The sequence below is a fragment of the Phyllostomus hastatus genome, unplaced genomic scaffold, assembly GCF_019186645.2.
Source record: "Phyllostomus hastatus isolate PE091 unplaced genomic scaffold, TTU_PhHast_1.1 phas_contig_80, whole genome shotgun sequence".
Taxonomy (NCBI): domain Eukaryota; kingdom Metazoa; phylum Chordata; class Mammalia; order Chiroptera; family Phyllostomidae; genus Phyllostomus; species Phyllostomus hastatus.
The window spans coordinates 20,183,167-20,198,004 of record NW_025333960.1 but is presented as its reverse complement, the minus strand read 5'-3'; the positions used below and the strand labels follow the sequence as shown (position 1 = coordinate 20,198,004).

Sequence of the window (14,838 nt, the reverse complement as noted above, 5' to 3'; positions counted from 1 at the left end):
TGTTATCTAACATTGCTATGCTAAGTCCATTGCCTGAATTATCTCTTGTTCCCATTTAATTTAATCAGGCAGACATTTTAATTACTCCTCATTTTACAGACAAGGAGAATGAGCCTTTGAAATGTTAGGTAACCTGCCCAGGGTCATACTGTCAGACTGCTGAGCTCTACTGCCTCACTGCAAAATCCCACAGATGTAAATAGCACAACGCTCCAAAGTCACATTCCCCCCATCCTAGAAAGCCTTCCTCACTGCGGAAGTGTCTCTTGTCATCCACTCCCGGAAGGCAAGTTGCTAAACGTGCAGGTGTGGTGGTTCAGATTATAATCCCAAACCCTTAGAAACAACTATAAATTAAACTACAAAAGACCACTTGGATTGGAGGGGTTCATATCAGATGGTCCACCTCAAGTCTCTGAATCTGAAAGCTGCAAGAGACCTTGGCGATCACCTTGTCCAACCCCTCATTTTAAAGATGAGGTAAATGAGCCCCAGGAATTATAAGCAACTTGCTGTAGTTGCACTGTTGGTTAATGACAAAGATGACAAAGGTCAACTTGGACCCCAGGGCTCTTGACTCTTACTTCTGTCATCTCTTCTTTCATCACAGTGCCTTTAGTCTCTGTTGGAATCAGTTTGAAGATAAAGACTTCTAAACCCAGAAAACCGACTGGTACTATTTAACCTATTTTTTGCATTAATGCAGTGTTTCAGCTCATGAACATTTAATAATATGAATCACAAAATGAGATAATTACATCACTGGTGCTTTAAAATTCAGTAACCATGGTTCACTTGGACTATATTTCTGAAGTTACTGGGAGAAGTAAATTTTTAAATTGAAAATTCCAGCTTCAGCAATTGTCACCTTGCCCTTTCCCTACCTAGTCTGCATTATAGGTTAGTCACATGACACTTCTCTCGCTGCGGGGAGTTTTGTGCTTGGGTGTGCCCTGGGTGGAGCTGACGTCTCTGCAGCCTCTCCTCCAGGACCCTTCTCGGACACACGGTGGCCTGACTGCTCATCTGTCTCTCCTCCCTCCAGTATGGCACCACGCTCCTCATGGTCGCCTCCTATGCTGGTCACATAGACTGTGTGAGGGAACTCGTTCTCCAAGGAGCAGACATCAATCTCCAGAGAGAGGTAGGTCAAATTTTGCACTTGAATAAGAAGGACCCTGGTGATAGATGCTTGAAGTTCTCACAATAGTGAATTGTTTAAAAGGGCAAGAGTTGCGATTGCTCTTCACCTATATGACACTGAAGCTCAGGCCACAGGCTTTATTGTGCCTAAAATAAGGCCCAGGAACTGACCGTTGACTGTACATCAGTTGAACACATCTTCTCAGGCACATGTAGCATCCTGAGGTAACCAGACCTCTAACCCCATCTCTTAACACTCAAACGTTTCATCCCAAGCTTAAATCAGTTCTTTCTTCTTCCCTTGGGATGAGATGCTATAGAATTCATAGGATTTTCATAGAGATCATTATAGTTTTAGAAGGATTACATCACCAACCTGTTCTTAATGAGTCTCACTTGCTACACTATCTCAACCATCTCCACCAAACCATATTTTCAAAGGACTTCTCTGACTGGCTGTATAATAAGCTCTGCCCCCAAAATGCATGTGGTGAGTGTTGGACTAAAATATGAGTCAGCTCCCACCCTTTATTCAAGGGTAATCTTAAGAGTTCCATATGGCCCAAGAATGCATCCTTGGTCCAATGTAGAAAAACAGTGGGGGCTAGGACATTTTAACATGCTTTGGGATTCAGGTCTGAGGAGGGGCCATTTATTTCCAAGACAAAATAGAGCTTGGAAAACTAATGTTAATGGAGACACATGCACAGGCCAGGCCACAGTGACGCAGAACCAGACTGGAGCGCTTGGTTTTCCTTGATCCACTCTGACCGAAAGGCCTGCCCTATAGCTGTTTCAGAAAGGACAACTCATTAACCAAACTTTCATAGAGCAGTACACCTCATCTTCCAGGCTGGACTGCCACCCTGTGGGGAGCAATTAAGATGCACCGTATGGAAGGGCTAGATGTTCCACAGGGCATCTAGAAATTTTATCTCCCCTCTTGGTGTTGCCTTGGCCGTGGACCATGGGAGAGTGACGCTCACTGGATAGAGCCTGGAGTCTGGTTCTCATTGCCCTGGATCAGCAGGCCTGGTCTGTTGAGAGGAGCAGTACAAAGAGACTACAGCAAATCCTGCCAGTCTTCTCACAGGCAGATTTTCCTGAGCAATTTCCATAACACTGGATCATTGTTTTAGGTCATTTGCACTTCAGCAGCTGATTTTCTCCTTGGAAGAAAATGTTTGGGCCCATTTAGAATTATAGTTTAAAATTACCCCAGTCTTTTTATTTTTGCTCTCTGCTTTACAGTCTTTAACTTTAAAGAGACAGATTTTTCTCTAATAAAAACAACATGATCTAGCTCTGCTTACTCAAAAGCTTACTCCTTAAAGGTGAGTTCAACGTGCACAAAAATATCTTCATAATGCCTAAGAAAGCTGGGAGGAGAAGAGAATTATTTTTTTATTTCCAGTCAACGTATGGTTGGTTCCAGTTGCCCAGCTATTGTTCTTGAAGAGGTAAACTATTGTGCATTGAACAAAGTGGCCCTTGAAGACTTACCAAAGTGTGCCCCATCTGTAGGTAACCTGTGTGTCTCAAATGGTGATTCTGTGTAAGTTCCCGGTGGTCCCTGAGGCCTTGGAAGTCTGGGACAATAGACCTGCTAAGCCAAAGCGGCCCCAACCTCACCTCCCGTATTTTGGAATCTGAGAGTGCGTGGCAGTGCTGAGGAACTCCTATAGCAAACTTCTACCTTGGTTCATCTGTAGTTGATTTTGCAATATTAGAATATTTGTTTCCTGAAAGAGTACCTGCCACTGTTTTCTTAGATCAGCTGTCTAGACACACAGGGCTTGCTAGAGAGACACACTAGAAGCTGTGGTCCTGGAAGACCATTGCTCTGGAGATCCAGCACTACTGGCTGAGTAAAACTCTCAGGCATAGAAGCCACACATGCAGTTGTCACGAGGCCCTGGGTTTCAGGAGCAATCTTGAGAGCCTGGGAAACTAACCTTTATGGTTAGTTTATTCACATTCATTTAAGACCTTTATTTGCATTCCAGACTGAAGTCTAGCTCCTGTCATCCAGATTGCTATATTCACACGCACAATGATTAGTCAAAAAAGCTTATTGAAAAACAAATCCTTTCTCTTAATGAAGAAGCAACACCTAGAAATTACCTGTAGTAGTCTGTAAAATTAATATTTATAAAGAAGATGAGAGTTTCCCTATTCTAGCCAAGTTTCTCCATCCATACCTTATCACATCTCAAGGTTTCTGGAACCCAGCATCCTCCACTGTAAGAAAGCCACGAGCAGTTGTTTCCCACTTGCTTCCCTGAGAACCAAGGAGAAAAATCACTTTTGCATCACAGGCAGAAAGGTTCTGTGAATTGTCACACACGGTGCCTTGCTGGGGCAGAGTCCAGTGGGGCACAGCCTGAGATAGAGGGTGTGCCTGGGAAGGCGCTGGCATGTGTCCGGCCACAGACATGGGCTCCCTGACCCTGTCACCCACACACACATGCACATGTGCACACACCCTTACAAGCAAGACTCAGAGTGATCAGTGATCCATAGGACATGCTCTCCCTGGCTTCTCACACCCAGATGAGAACCTAGGACCTTAATACTACCAGTTGGTTTTCTCTTTGCTCTGTCTGAGAAAGTGTGCTCTTAGCTTCATTCCATACTCAAAGCACAGGAATGAAGCTCATCTTTATATGAAAAGTACCGTATATACAGCCCACATCAGTGGAATGGTGATTTTGCTCAGACTACACAATGGTTTGGGTACCAATTTTTTAGTAGGTTTATAAAAATGCCTGTGAAGAAAGAAAGAATGCTAAAAAATGTGTCTCAGGGTATCAGTGATATGTTTAAAATTAGAATCAGACTGCTTCTTGTTAATATGTCCTATTTGGGGAAATATTTGGAACCCCTTTGCAAGAATTACTTAGATTCTTTCTTGCACAGGTAGCTTTATACCCTGGGGCGATAAATTCTGTAACTAGACCGCTACCAGAATTCTTCCACCATGAATGAAGGCCTGTGCTCCCCAACTACTGTACCAAGCGTGCTAGTTTCCCACAGCTGCTGTAACAACAGAAATTTATACTCTCACAGTTCTGAAAAACAGAAAACTCAAGGTGTTCACAGGGTCACACTCCCTCTGGAGGCTCCAGAGGAGAGTTTATGTGTTACCTCTTCAGGCTTGTGATAACTGTTGGCATTCTTTGACTTGTGGCCCCTCACTCTGATCTTTGCCTCTGGTCACATTGCCTGTGCCTCTTCTTTGTGTTAAGCACACTCTGCCTCACTCATATCAAGACACTTGTCATTGGATTTAGGGCCCACCCGGATAAATTCCTTTCAAAATCCTTAATCACATCTTTTCCCAAACAAGTAATATTCACAAGTTCTGAGAATAAGAATGAATGCATGTCTTTTGGAAGTCTACCATTTATTCCCCTACACCAAAAATAAAGTTTTCCTTTCAACTTGTCACTTCTCTGATCAAAGAATAATCATCAGTTTAAATATAACCCCTTCCTAGGCTAGAAGCTTTATATGCAAGGATGTTGTTTTGTAATGTAACCAAATGTCTTTTGAAACCAGCTGCTATCTCTCCCCCAGTCAGGTACAACTGCTCTGTTCTTCGCTGCCCAGCAAGGCCACAATGATGTCGTGAGATTTCTCTTTGAATTTGGAGCATCCACTGAATTTAGGACCAAAGTAAGAGGACTTTGTTGATTCCTACCCCATTGAAAAATTTTAGCAATCATCAGTATTTGTTTCTGTTCATCTATAATAAAAATTTGTGCTTCCTTTTTTACAGGACTTTCAAGCTTAGGAAGGCGAGTTTCATGAGGTTCCTTGTAAAGGTTCAGGACTCTTCCTAGAGATTCAATTCAGAACACGACATTTTTTACTCTGGGCACACAACTGGACAATTTTATGAGGAATTACTTAGATTCTATTTCACACTTGCAGCTTTCTTCTCTGGGACACTAAATTGTGTTACCAGTATGGATACAGCAGCAGGTGCTTTAAGCTTTCCCTCTTTTCATGTGCTGTTTTTGCTTCAAGATTAATCCCAGTGCTCTGATAGGAAATGTTTAAGTATGAAACCAATCCTAGTGAATCTCAGAGATTCTAAGGAGGGTGCTTTGGCTGGCAGTTTACCTTCAGAGATGTCCTCACTGAAATATATGATATATGATTACAGTTTCTATAGCTGGGCGAGAGAAGTCATTGAGCCTTCACATTGGGTATGTGGATAAGAAAACAGACTGTAGAAAGATCAACTTTGTGTTCACAGTATGATTTTAAGTGATAGTATTTTGTAGTAGGAAAAATTTTAACTGCCATAACTTTTTTATGATTGTCAACTATTTCTGGCCTAATCACAACAAAAAAATTCCTGAATATTTGCCCCAGTGGAAACTTTTAGGTTTTCTTAACTCATTGTATTTGGTACTTCAGTATCAAGGGAGTTTCCACCGGGGTTTTTTTTTTAATTGAAATGGAAGTTATTACATAGATCTGAATACCAGGTTTCTGTCTTTTCTGAAACCTGCTGTTGGACTGTGTACATGCTCCAGACATGTTGAATATAATGTACAAAATATGTGTATGTTTTTATATTAATGTCATTTTATTTTTCATCTATAAAGTGATACAACTAAAAGTAAAGTTGTACAAACCTAAGTCTCAACTCTATGAACTACACCAAAATGATCTTCTTTTGCCATATGGCTGCTCCAGTCTTCTTGGTTAGCAAGTTAGTGCTGGTGTAAAGCCTTTGTGCATGAGCCAGTTTGGGTTGTCCCAGATATCTGTGGAGCAAGGGGCCCCGGCTGAGCCATTGCACATGTTTCCATTAGGTCAGCTGCAGGTGCCCAGGAGCTTTCCAGGGGAAGAAGAGAGTGTTGGGGAGGCTTTCAGTTTTAATATGATCCAATCATCAGAACTGGCTTTGTGTCAACAATTGTTATCATTGTTTTTGAATTTATATTCCCCCAAATATGTGTTTTTAAAGTAACAGTTGTTAGCTCTTCTATGACAGTCATCGTATTTAATCTGCTCTCTAAACTCTTTAAGCAAAGAGCTAAGAAAATTGGTAGAACAAAACTTGGAAACATGGGTACCTGTGGCTGCTATTATGCAGTTTTGTGGTGTTTACCCTCCCCCCCACCTGAGCCTTTCAGTCTCTCTCCTCCATTCCTCACCCTTCAAAACCCAGCTCTCCCCCACCACTCAACCACATGCCTCCCCCTGTGAATGCAGGAGCTCTTACAGCAGTGTTTCCTCAAGTGAGGCCCCCCTGCTACCCACTCACCACAGTCACCTGACATGACTAGTCAGAAGGCCTATTTCTGGGCCTCACCCCAGACCCACTGAATCTGAGGATGGGGCTCTGAGGGGTAGGCATGTTGAGTAAAAACCCTATGCCCATATATAAAACCCACATGATCTCATACTTACAATTTGTATTTTAGAACCAGCTTACATGTTCTCGCATTATTTATGATTAGCTCAAATGTCCACATACCAATTCACAAAGCTAAACAAACAACAATTCTAGTTGGGAAAAGATAATGCATTAGCTTCAGCCCCTGAGAAAAACCATTAAGGATTTCAGCTGACCACAAACTCAATGAGTCAGTAGTGTGATGTGGTTGACATGAAAGCTAACTCAAATTTGGGCTGCAGAAATAAAAGTAGAGTATATGGAACCAAGGAGTGTCCCCCTCCGAGTCAGACCACACCCACTTTACACTGCTTTGTTGAGTTGAGTTCCAGGACCCACATTTTAAAGAGACTTGGGCAGATTGGCACATGTTCAAAGGAAAATACTAAGTAGGATCGTTAAGAGGCACATGGAATATGCTGTAATTATCCACTCTTACTGGATGCAGATCTTGTTTCATGAAGGCAATGGCCCCTGAGGGTTGCCCTATAAAAGGACTTTAATCTCAGAGGCCCACCACGGGGCGGAACCACAGGGAGGTTTGTCAAGAGGGTCTCTGGCGAGAAGCCAAGGAGGCTCCTCTGTCAATTCCAAGAGAGACCTGACTGGTGCAGGCTTTATGTTCTCTGTTTCCTTTATTGAGAGGCAAAGAGAAGTGTCTGCATTTGACATAGGAAATTTCTTTTTCATTGTTATTGTTTTTCAATTACAGTTAACATACAATGGTATATTAGTTTCATGTATATAATATAGTGGTCATACATAATAACTTAGGAAGTGATCATTTTGATGAGTCTAGTAGACATGGGACATTTCTAAATTCATCACAATGACTTAGTCAACTGTAACAGATCTCAAGCAAGTCATCCAAGTGTACAAAAAGTGGAGTCCTTAAGATGAGCTGTCATGACAATAAAGAAAACATAAAAGGAACAAAAGAGGAAATGTGAATTTGTGATTATCTGTGGAGAATTCTTTTCCAAACTTCTCACTATATGAAGAGCATCTCTGTGGTAAGATTTGTGCCTGCGCTGTTTCTAACGTGTTTATACTTTGCACGCCCATAGGACGGGGGCACTGCCCTGTTGGCCGCCAGTCAGTATGGGCACAGGCAGGTGGTGGACACCTTGCTGAAGCACGGAGCCAACATCCACGACCAGCTCTATGTGAGTGGGTTTCATTCACTGTGGGGCCTTGATTATTTCCTCTTCACACAGACCATTGCAGTCTAAGTTTGGATACCAGAGGTGCCAGTTTCAAAATTATTTCAATGAACAATAGGACTTTAATCTGAGACATCAAGGAAAAAAATACATATAGACAACCAGGTAGTCTTTTTCTGTGGAGAAACTGCATAATCTTACTTACCCATCTTTGTTCTGCCCTTTTAAATTTCTTACACATGAAATATTTCCTCTACCTGTGCAATTAGGGTCTTTAAAAATCATGTGATACATACTCATTCATAGCATGACAAGCCCAGTGTATGGGCTTGCTGAAAATCAAAATAAACAAATTCTGTTGTGGGTTTATTTGCAAGGAAGAGCACACAAAAGGAGAATTGAGGTTACTTGGGAGAGGGTTGAGGTTGGGTGATGAAGACATGAGAGATGCATGCACACATTGTCCTTTAAAAGGCATCCACTGCTAGTGTGGGTCTGTGTGCTGCCAGTCGGCAATCCCCACATTACCCAAGCACTCTTTTAACTGATTGTCACTGTAATACTACAGGACTCATGGCACATGTGATTCCAGTTTTATAGGAAAAAACAAATTATGGGGAGATGAAGTGACTTGGGTGTCCTAGTGAGGAATGGAGGAATTCCTTTTTCCAATTACCTAGGAACATATTTTAGGCTGTCCTACCTGTAGGTTGTGCCCTAGACAGCCCTTGTGCCCGGGGCACAGTATACTTTCGTAGACATGTAATGAGATGTGTAGGTGTGAACTTTTTCATTTGAACACCCTTTCCAGCATTTACATGGTTAACTCGGAAAAATCACAGACCTCTTTGAAGTACATGGCAACTAGCCTTACCTTCTGTGCTTCAAACTCCGTGATACTCTGAGCCTGCAGCATTCCCAGCTGAATTACTGAAGTACTTGATAATGGTCTAAGGGAGTCATTTTCATCTCTGGCTGCCCATTGGAATCACCTAGAAAGCTTTAAAAAAAAAATACTGCTTTCCAGCCCCTCACCCACCACCCAGCCCAGAGTCTCTAAGGGCACAGCATGAGCAACAGGGGTTCTGACATGTGGGCCAGGCTAAGAAATACAGGTCTACAGCTGTTTCTTTGGCTGTATATAGGTGCAGTATATCTGAGAGCGTGTGTGAGTAAATGTATGTGTAGGCTGACTAGGAAGAGCCCAAGTGTTTGGGAAAAGAAAATGAGTTGTGGTGTTGTGATTTTCATAGCTTTGGCAGTCAGCAGTCCAAGTGGATGGTGAGCATAGAATTGATCCTGTTAGATAATATGCTTCCATAAGGTTCATCACGGTGGCACAAAATCTTAGAACTGTAGAGTTTGGGGAGAGCCCATTTTCGTTGTAAATTTATCTCTATTGTAAGGTGACAAGAAATTTCATGTGCCAGAACTTACATTTTCTATCAAGACTTTTACCCTTACCCAAAGAGTCCAGTGTAAATGTTTTCATGAAAAACAGTTGAACTATGGAGAATCCCTATCACTGATCCCTGAAAACTTCTAGGAACAGAAGTTTGTAATGCACAGTAAAAACCCAATGCACAGATACTCGTTTTAGAAACTTCCTAAGAGTTATGAGCTGCTAAACTCATGGAAGACTTCCTGTGGCAACACAGTAAGGAGCAGCTGAAAAATTTCATTCCCATATCAAACACCTGTTTAAAACTCTGTACAGGCTAATTAATTTTTTAATGATTGCCTTGAGGGGAGTCTGGCAGCTCAACTGGCTCCCACTGGAAATCCAGCACCCTCCACATGGTTGGACTTGCAGGGAAAGGTGCTTTGTATTTTAAACCTGTGGTAATTGTTCCTGATGGGAGGCAGTAATTAGCTGGGATTGCCCGGGTTTTCCACTGCTGTCGGAGAGTAACGAAGCTCACCGTGTCCTGTCTGTGGGAAATGAACAGCGACGGAGAATACATGCTCTCAGCTGACCCGTGTGTTGTTAAAACTGCCCAATGACATGCCTTTGAGAAAAAAGAAATGACCAGAAGACGTAGATACCCAGTTAAAAAGAAAATTCAAAAAAAAAAAAACACTTGCTTTGGGCTTTTATGAAAGATTGATTAGTTGCATATATAGGTGTTATGGGTGTCTGCTGGGCTGGCATGGGGCAAGCTCATGGGTATTCTTACTAAAGCAGTTATTCTGAAAGTGTCTTATGCTTTAAAGCTTGGAGAAACTGCACATTGGGAAGACATGGATAAGGGGACAAGAATGAGAAGGGAGTAAGAAAGATCTAGTTAAAAGGACACTCTTGGACTTCCGGCAAGATGGAGGCATAGGTGGACGCACCATACCTCCACACACAACCAAGATTGGAACAACAACAATTTAGAGGCAGAATAACACCCAGAACTGATAGAAAATTTATCTGAATGGAAGTCGGACAGCCAAGAAGTTGAAATAGACCTGTTTATCCAGACTGGTAGGAGGGGCGGAGACAAGCAGCTGGGCATGGGTTGCGGCACAGAGAATAGAGAGAATCGGGCACATAAGGCAACCGGGAGCGCGTAAGGCATCTGGGGCGCACAAGATCGCAGCGGGTGGACCCTGAGTACGCAAGCGGCAGCTGGCAGACCAAGTGAGGCGGCGATTGTGGAGCATGCAACCAAGGATCCCACGGAAAGGACTGAGGTCCCACGGAGAACGGAGCTACCACCATTGTTCCCTCTTGACCCTGGCCTCACATACAACGTCACAATCTAGCGACTGGGGTGCTCAGCCCTGGTGAACACCTAAGGCTCTGCCTCTCACCGTAACAGGAGTGACCAGACCAAAAAGAGAGAAAGAGAGAGAGAGAGAGAGAGAGAGAGAGAGAGAGAGAGACATGGCTCTCTCTCAGAAGAACAAATCAGTGCCCCAAAACTCATCCTTTTGAGTGACCAAGAGATAGCTAACCTATCAGATGCACAGTTCAAAACACTGCTGATCAGGAAGCTCACAGAATTGGTTGATTTTGGTCACAAATTAGATGAACAAATGCAGGTTACCATAAAAGAAATGAAGGAAAATGCATAGGGAACCAATAGTGATGGGAAGGAAGCTGGGACTCAAAACAGTAGAGTGGACCAGAAGGAAGAAAGAAACAACCAAACAGAAAAGAATGGAGAAATAAGAATTGAAAAAAACAAGGAGAAGCTTAGAAACCTCCAGGACATCTTTAAACGTTCCAACATCCGAATTATAGGGGTACCAGAAGGGGAAGAGGTAGAGCAACAGATTGAAAATGTATTTGAACAAATAATAAAGGAGAACTTCCCCATTCTGGCAAAGGAAATAGACTTCCAGGAAGCTCAGAGAGTCCCAAAGAAGTTGGACCCAAGAAGAAACACACCAAGGCACATCATAATTACATTAGCCAAGGTAAAAACGAAGGAGAGAATCCTAGAAGCAGCAAGAGATAAGGGGACAGTAACCTACAAAGGAGTTCCCATCAGGCTGTCAGCTGATTTCTCAAAAGAGACCTTACAGGCAAGAAGGGGCTGGGAAGAAGTATTCCAAGTCATGAAGGACAAGGACCTACATCCCAGATTACTCTATCCAGCAAAGCTCTCATTTAGAATGGAAGGGAAGATAAAGTGCTTCCCAGATAAGGTCAAGTTAAAGGAGTTCATCACCACCAAGCCCTTATTTTATGAAATGTTAAAGGGACTTATCTAAGAAAAGAAGATTTAAAAAAACATGTATAGTAAAAGGACAGCAAACTCACAATTATTAACAACTACACCTAAAGCAAAACCAAAAGAAACAAAGCAAACAACTAGAACAGGAACAGAACCACAGAAATGGAGATCACATGGAGGGTTAGCAACAGGGGAGTGGGAGGAGGGGAGAGGGAGGAAAGGTGCAGAGAATAAGTAGCATAGATGGTAGGTAGGAAATAGACAGGGGGTGGGCAAGAATAGTATGAGAAATGTAGAAGCTGAAGAACTTATAAGTATGACACATGGGCATGAACTAAAGGGGGGGAGTGGGTGGGAGAGGGTGTGCAGGGTGGAGGGGAGTGAAGGGGGGAAATGGGACAACTGTAATAGCATAATCAATAAAATATATTTAAAAAATAAAAAATAAAAGGACACTCTTTACTCCTGAACCATAAAAGCACACAAAACAGATTTTTTGTTCTGCTTTTTATTAATAGACTTTTTTCATGTTTAAAAATTTTATTGATTATGCTATTACAATTGTCCTGATTTTTCCCCTTTTGCCCCACAATTGTCCTGATTTTTTCCCTTTTGCCCCACCTCCACACAGTACCCCCACTCCCTCACACAATCCCCCCACCATTTATTGTTCATGTCCATGAGTCATGCCTGTAAGTTCTTTGGCTACTCCATTTCCTATACTGTACTTTACATCCCCGTGGCTATTCTGTAACAACCTATTTGTACCTCTTAATCCCCTCACCTCTTCACCCATTCCCCCACACCCTATTCCCATCTGGCAACCAACAAAACACTCTTTGTGTCCATGACTCTGTCTCTGTCCTTCTTGTTTGTTTAGTTTGTTTAGTTTGGACTTGCATGTCTATTTTCTTCAGTAAAATTAGATAAATTTTCTTTCTTTAATTTTTCAAATAGAGTTCCAGTTTTTTGCTCTTTCTTTTCTCCTTCTGGCATCCCTATGATGTGAATGTTGGACCTCTTGAAGTTGTTCCAGAGGCTGCTTATACTATACTCATGTTTTAGGATTCTTCTCTTCTTGTTGTTCTGATTTGTTGTTTTTTGCTTCCTTATGTTCCAAATCCTTGATTTGAATCTCAGCTTCATCTACTCTATTGTTGTTTCTCTGTAAATGGTTCTTTATTTTAATTAGTGTATCTTTTATTTCTGACTGGATCTTTTTTATGCTGCTTAGGTCCTCACTAAGTTCCTTAGACATCCTTATAACCAGTGTTTTGAACTCTGCGTCTAATGGATTGCTTATCTCCATTTCATTTAGCTCTTTTTCTGGAGTTTTGATCTATTCTTTCATTTGGTCCATGTGTCTTTGCCTCCTTATTTTGGCTACCTCCCTGTGTTTGTTTCTATGTAGTAGGTAGAGCTGCTTTGACTCCATGTCTCGGTACTGTGGCCTAATGTAGTAGGTGTCCTATAGGGTCCAGTGACACAGCCTCTCCTACCACCCAAGCTGGGTACTTTGTGTGAACTAAGTATATCCCCCTCTTGTAGTTGAGCCTTAGTTGTTGTTGGCAGATCAATTGGAGGGATTTACTCAGACCAGTCAGCTGTAAGGACTGGCTGTGACCACTGACCACCAACCTCCTCCCTCTGTGGAGGGTCAGCTGTTCAGGGGCAAGGTGGTGGTGCTCTGAGGTGGTCTGTAGCCGTCCACTGGGTGTGCTGGCCCTGGGGTTTCCTGAGTGATACAGGCCAAGGTCGGCCCCAACCTGTGTTTTGCTTGGGGCCACCGTGCATGAGCTATAAATCTTCTGAGATGGCTTCTACATGTGCTGGGCTTGTAGATTTCCAGGCAAGTCAAGTTGTGAATCAGTGCTGTGGCTGAGGTTCAGTGAGACCAGCTGTTGCTTGTTCCAGAGGATTTAGGAAGTTGTGAAGCAGAAGCCAAAACCAGTCATTCATATGGAAAAGCAACTTGGCTGGGGTGGAGTCTTTGGGGATCTCTAAGGTGGGTCAAACAGCATTAGCTAGGTGGATGGAGTCTCAGATATGGCACCAGCTTGCTGGCTCTGTGAGGGGAGGTTTTAGAAAAGGGACTATGGCCTCTGCTCTCCTTGGTGCCAGACACTTCAGTCTGTCCCTATATGCCACTGGTGCCTTTCAAGCTGCTACCTGTTATTGGAGGTCAGAGGGAGTGAGTCTGTGTGTGGGTCCTTTAAGAGGAATTGCTTGGGGCTCCTGGAGTTTCTCCCACTGACTCAATCCCCACTGGTTTTTGCAGCCAGAATTTGTGGGGACTTATCTTCTTGGTACCAGGAACCCTGGGCTGGGGGCCCTCACTCCGTGATATCCTTTCTGAATTTTTACCCACCAAAAGTGGGTGTGCGATCAGCGCATTCCACATCTGCACTCCTCCAACCAGTTTGGATGGTTGTGGTTTCTTTAATTCTGTACTTGTTGACTTCCACTCCAAACTCAATTTCTGATGGTTCTGAGGGATGGTTTTCTGTATTTTAGTTGTAATTTTGATGTGGTGGTATAAAGAGGGGAGCCATGTCTGCCTACACTGCCATGTTGACCGGAGTTGTAGACTACTTTTTGTTTGTTTTTTAACTAAGGCTCTGCTTTTAACTGACAGAAGGATTGAAATGGAAAATTGTATTAAATGAATGTATTTTTAAAACTAATTAAAATGTGGATGGACTCAGATTATACAACAAAAGCAGAGAGCAGCCAATGAGAAGTCTATACACATGAGAGAAAAATGTGACTGGATATTTGGAAAACCTAGATGCTACCACCAACCAGATGTATCATAAGCTCTAGGATCAAGATTTTGTGAAGTCATTATATACATTATAACTTATCCTTATAAAACTGTCTATTTTAAACAAAGTCAGTCTGACTTTGTGTGATCTTTTAGAATCATTCTTCAAAAAATAAAACATTAACTACGCATATGAAGGGGGTGGAAATGGATAATTGGGTTGAATATGTGTAATTTAAGAGATCATTTAAAATAAATGTGAAAGATGATTCTTTTAACATGTTAACTTTGCTGTCTCTCAGGATGGAGCTACTGCACTCTTCCTAGCCGCCCAAGGTGGTTACTTGGATGTTACTCGATTACTGTTGTCTTCAGGAGCTAAGGTCAACCAGCCGAGGCAGGTAATGCACGGAGTAGTGGGTGGAAGGGCCAGCTCACCTGCAGCAGCATTCACCTGGGCAGCCCGTCAGCTCTGAGTGTCTTTAAATCCTTTTGCTTCTGTGACACAGGTTAATCTTTGATTAGGGTTTCTTCTGTTCTTTGCTTTGGGCTTTCCTGAAATCAGGCTGACATCACCTTTTACTATTTTTAAAACTTGGGTGTTTGGTGTCTGAGGTCAAGTACACACTCTGCCACCTCCTGTTCAAATAAATTATGGCTGCGCTGAGGTAATGAGAGTAGGCT

General features: G+C 42.6%; 1 protein-coding gene across 8 annotated transcripts in view; it reads left to right on the top strand.

Annotated features, from left to right (window-relative positions):
• ANKRD29 (ankyrin repeat domain 29) overlaps positions 1–14,838 on the top strand; it is a 54,992-nt gene that overhangs the window by 19,870 nt on the left and 20,284 nt on the right. For all 8 annotated transcript variants that reach the window (XM_045850335.1, XM_045850334.1, XM_045850337.1 and 5 more), the window contains 4 exons: positions 1,046–1,144; positions 4,723–4,821; positions 7,627–7,725; positions 14,457–14,555. In XM_045850335.1, the coding sequence (XP_045706291.1) occupies positions 1,046–1,144; positions 4,723–4,821; positions 7,627–7,725; positions 14,457–14,555 (396 nt within the window). The remainder of the gene's footprint in view (positions 1–1,045; positions 1,145–4,722; positions 4,822–7,626; positions 7,726–14,456; positions 14,556–14,838) is intronic.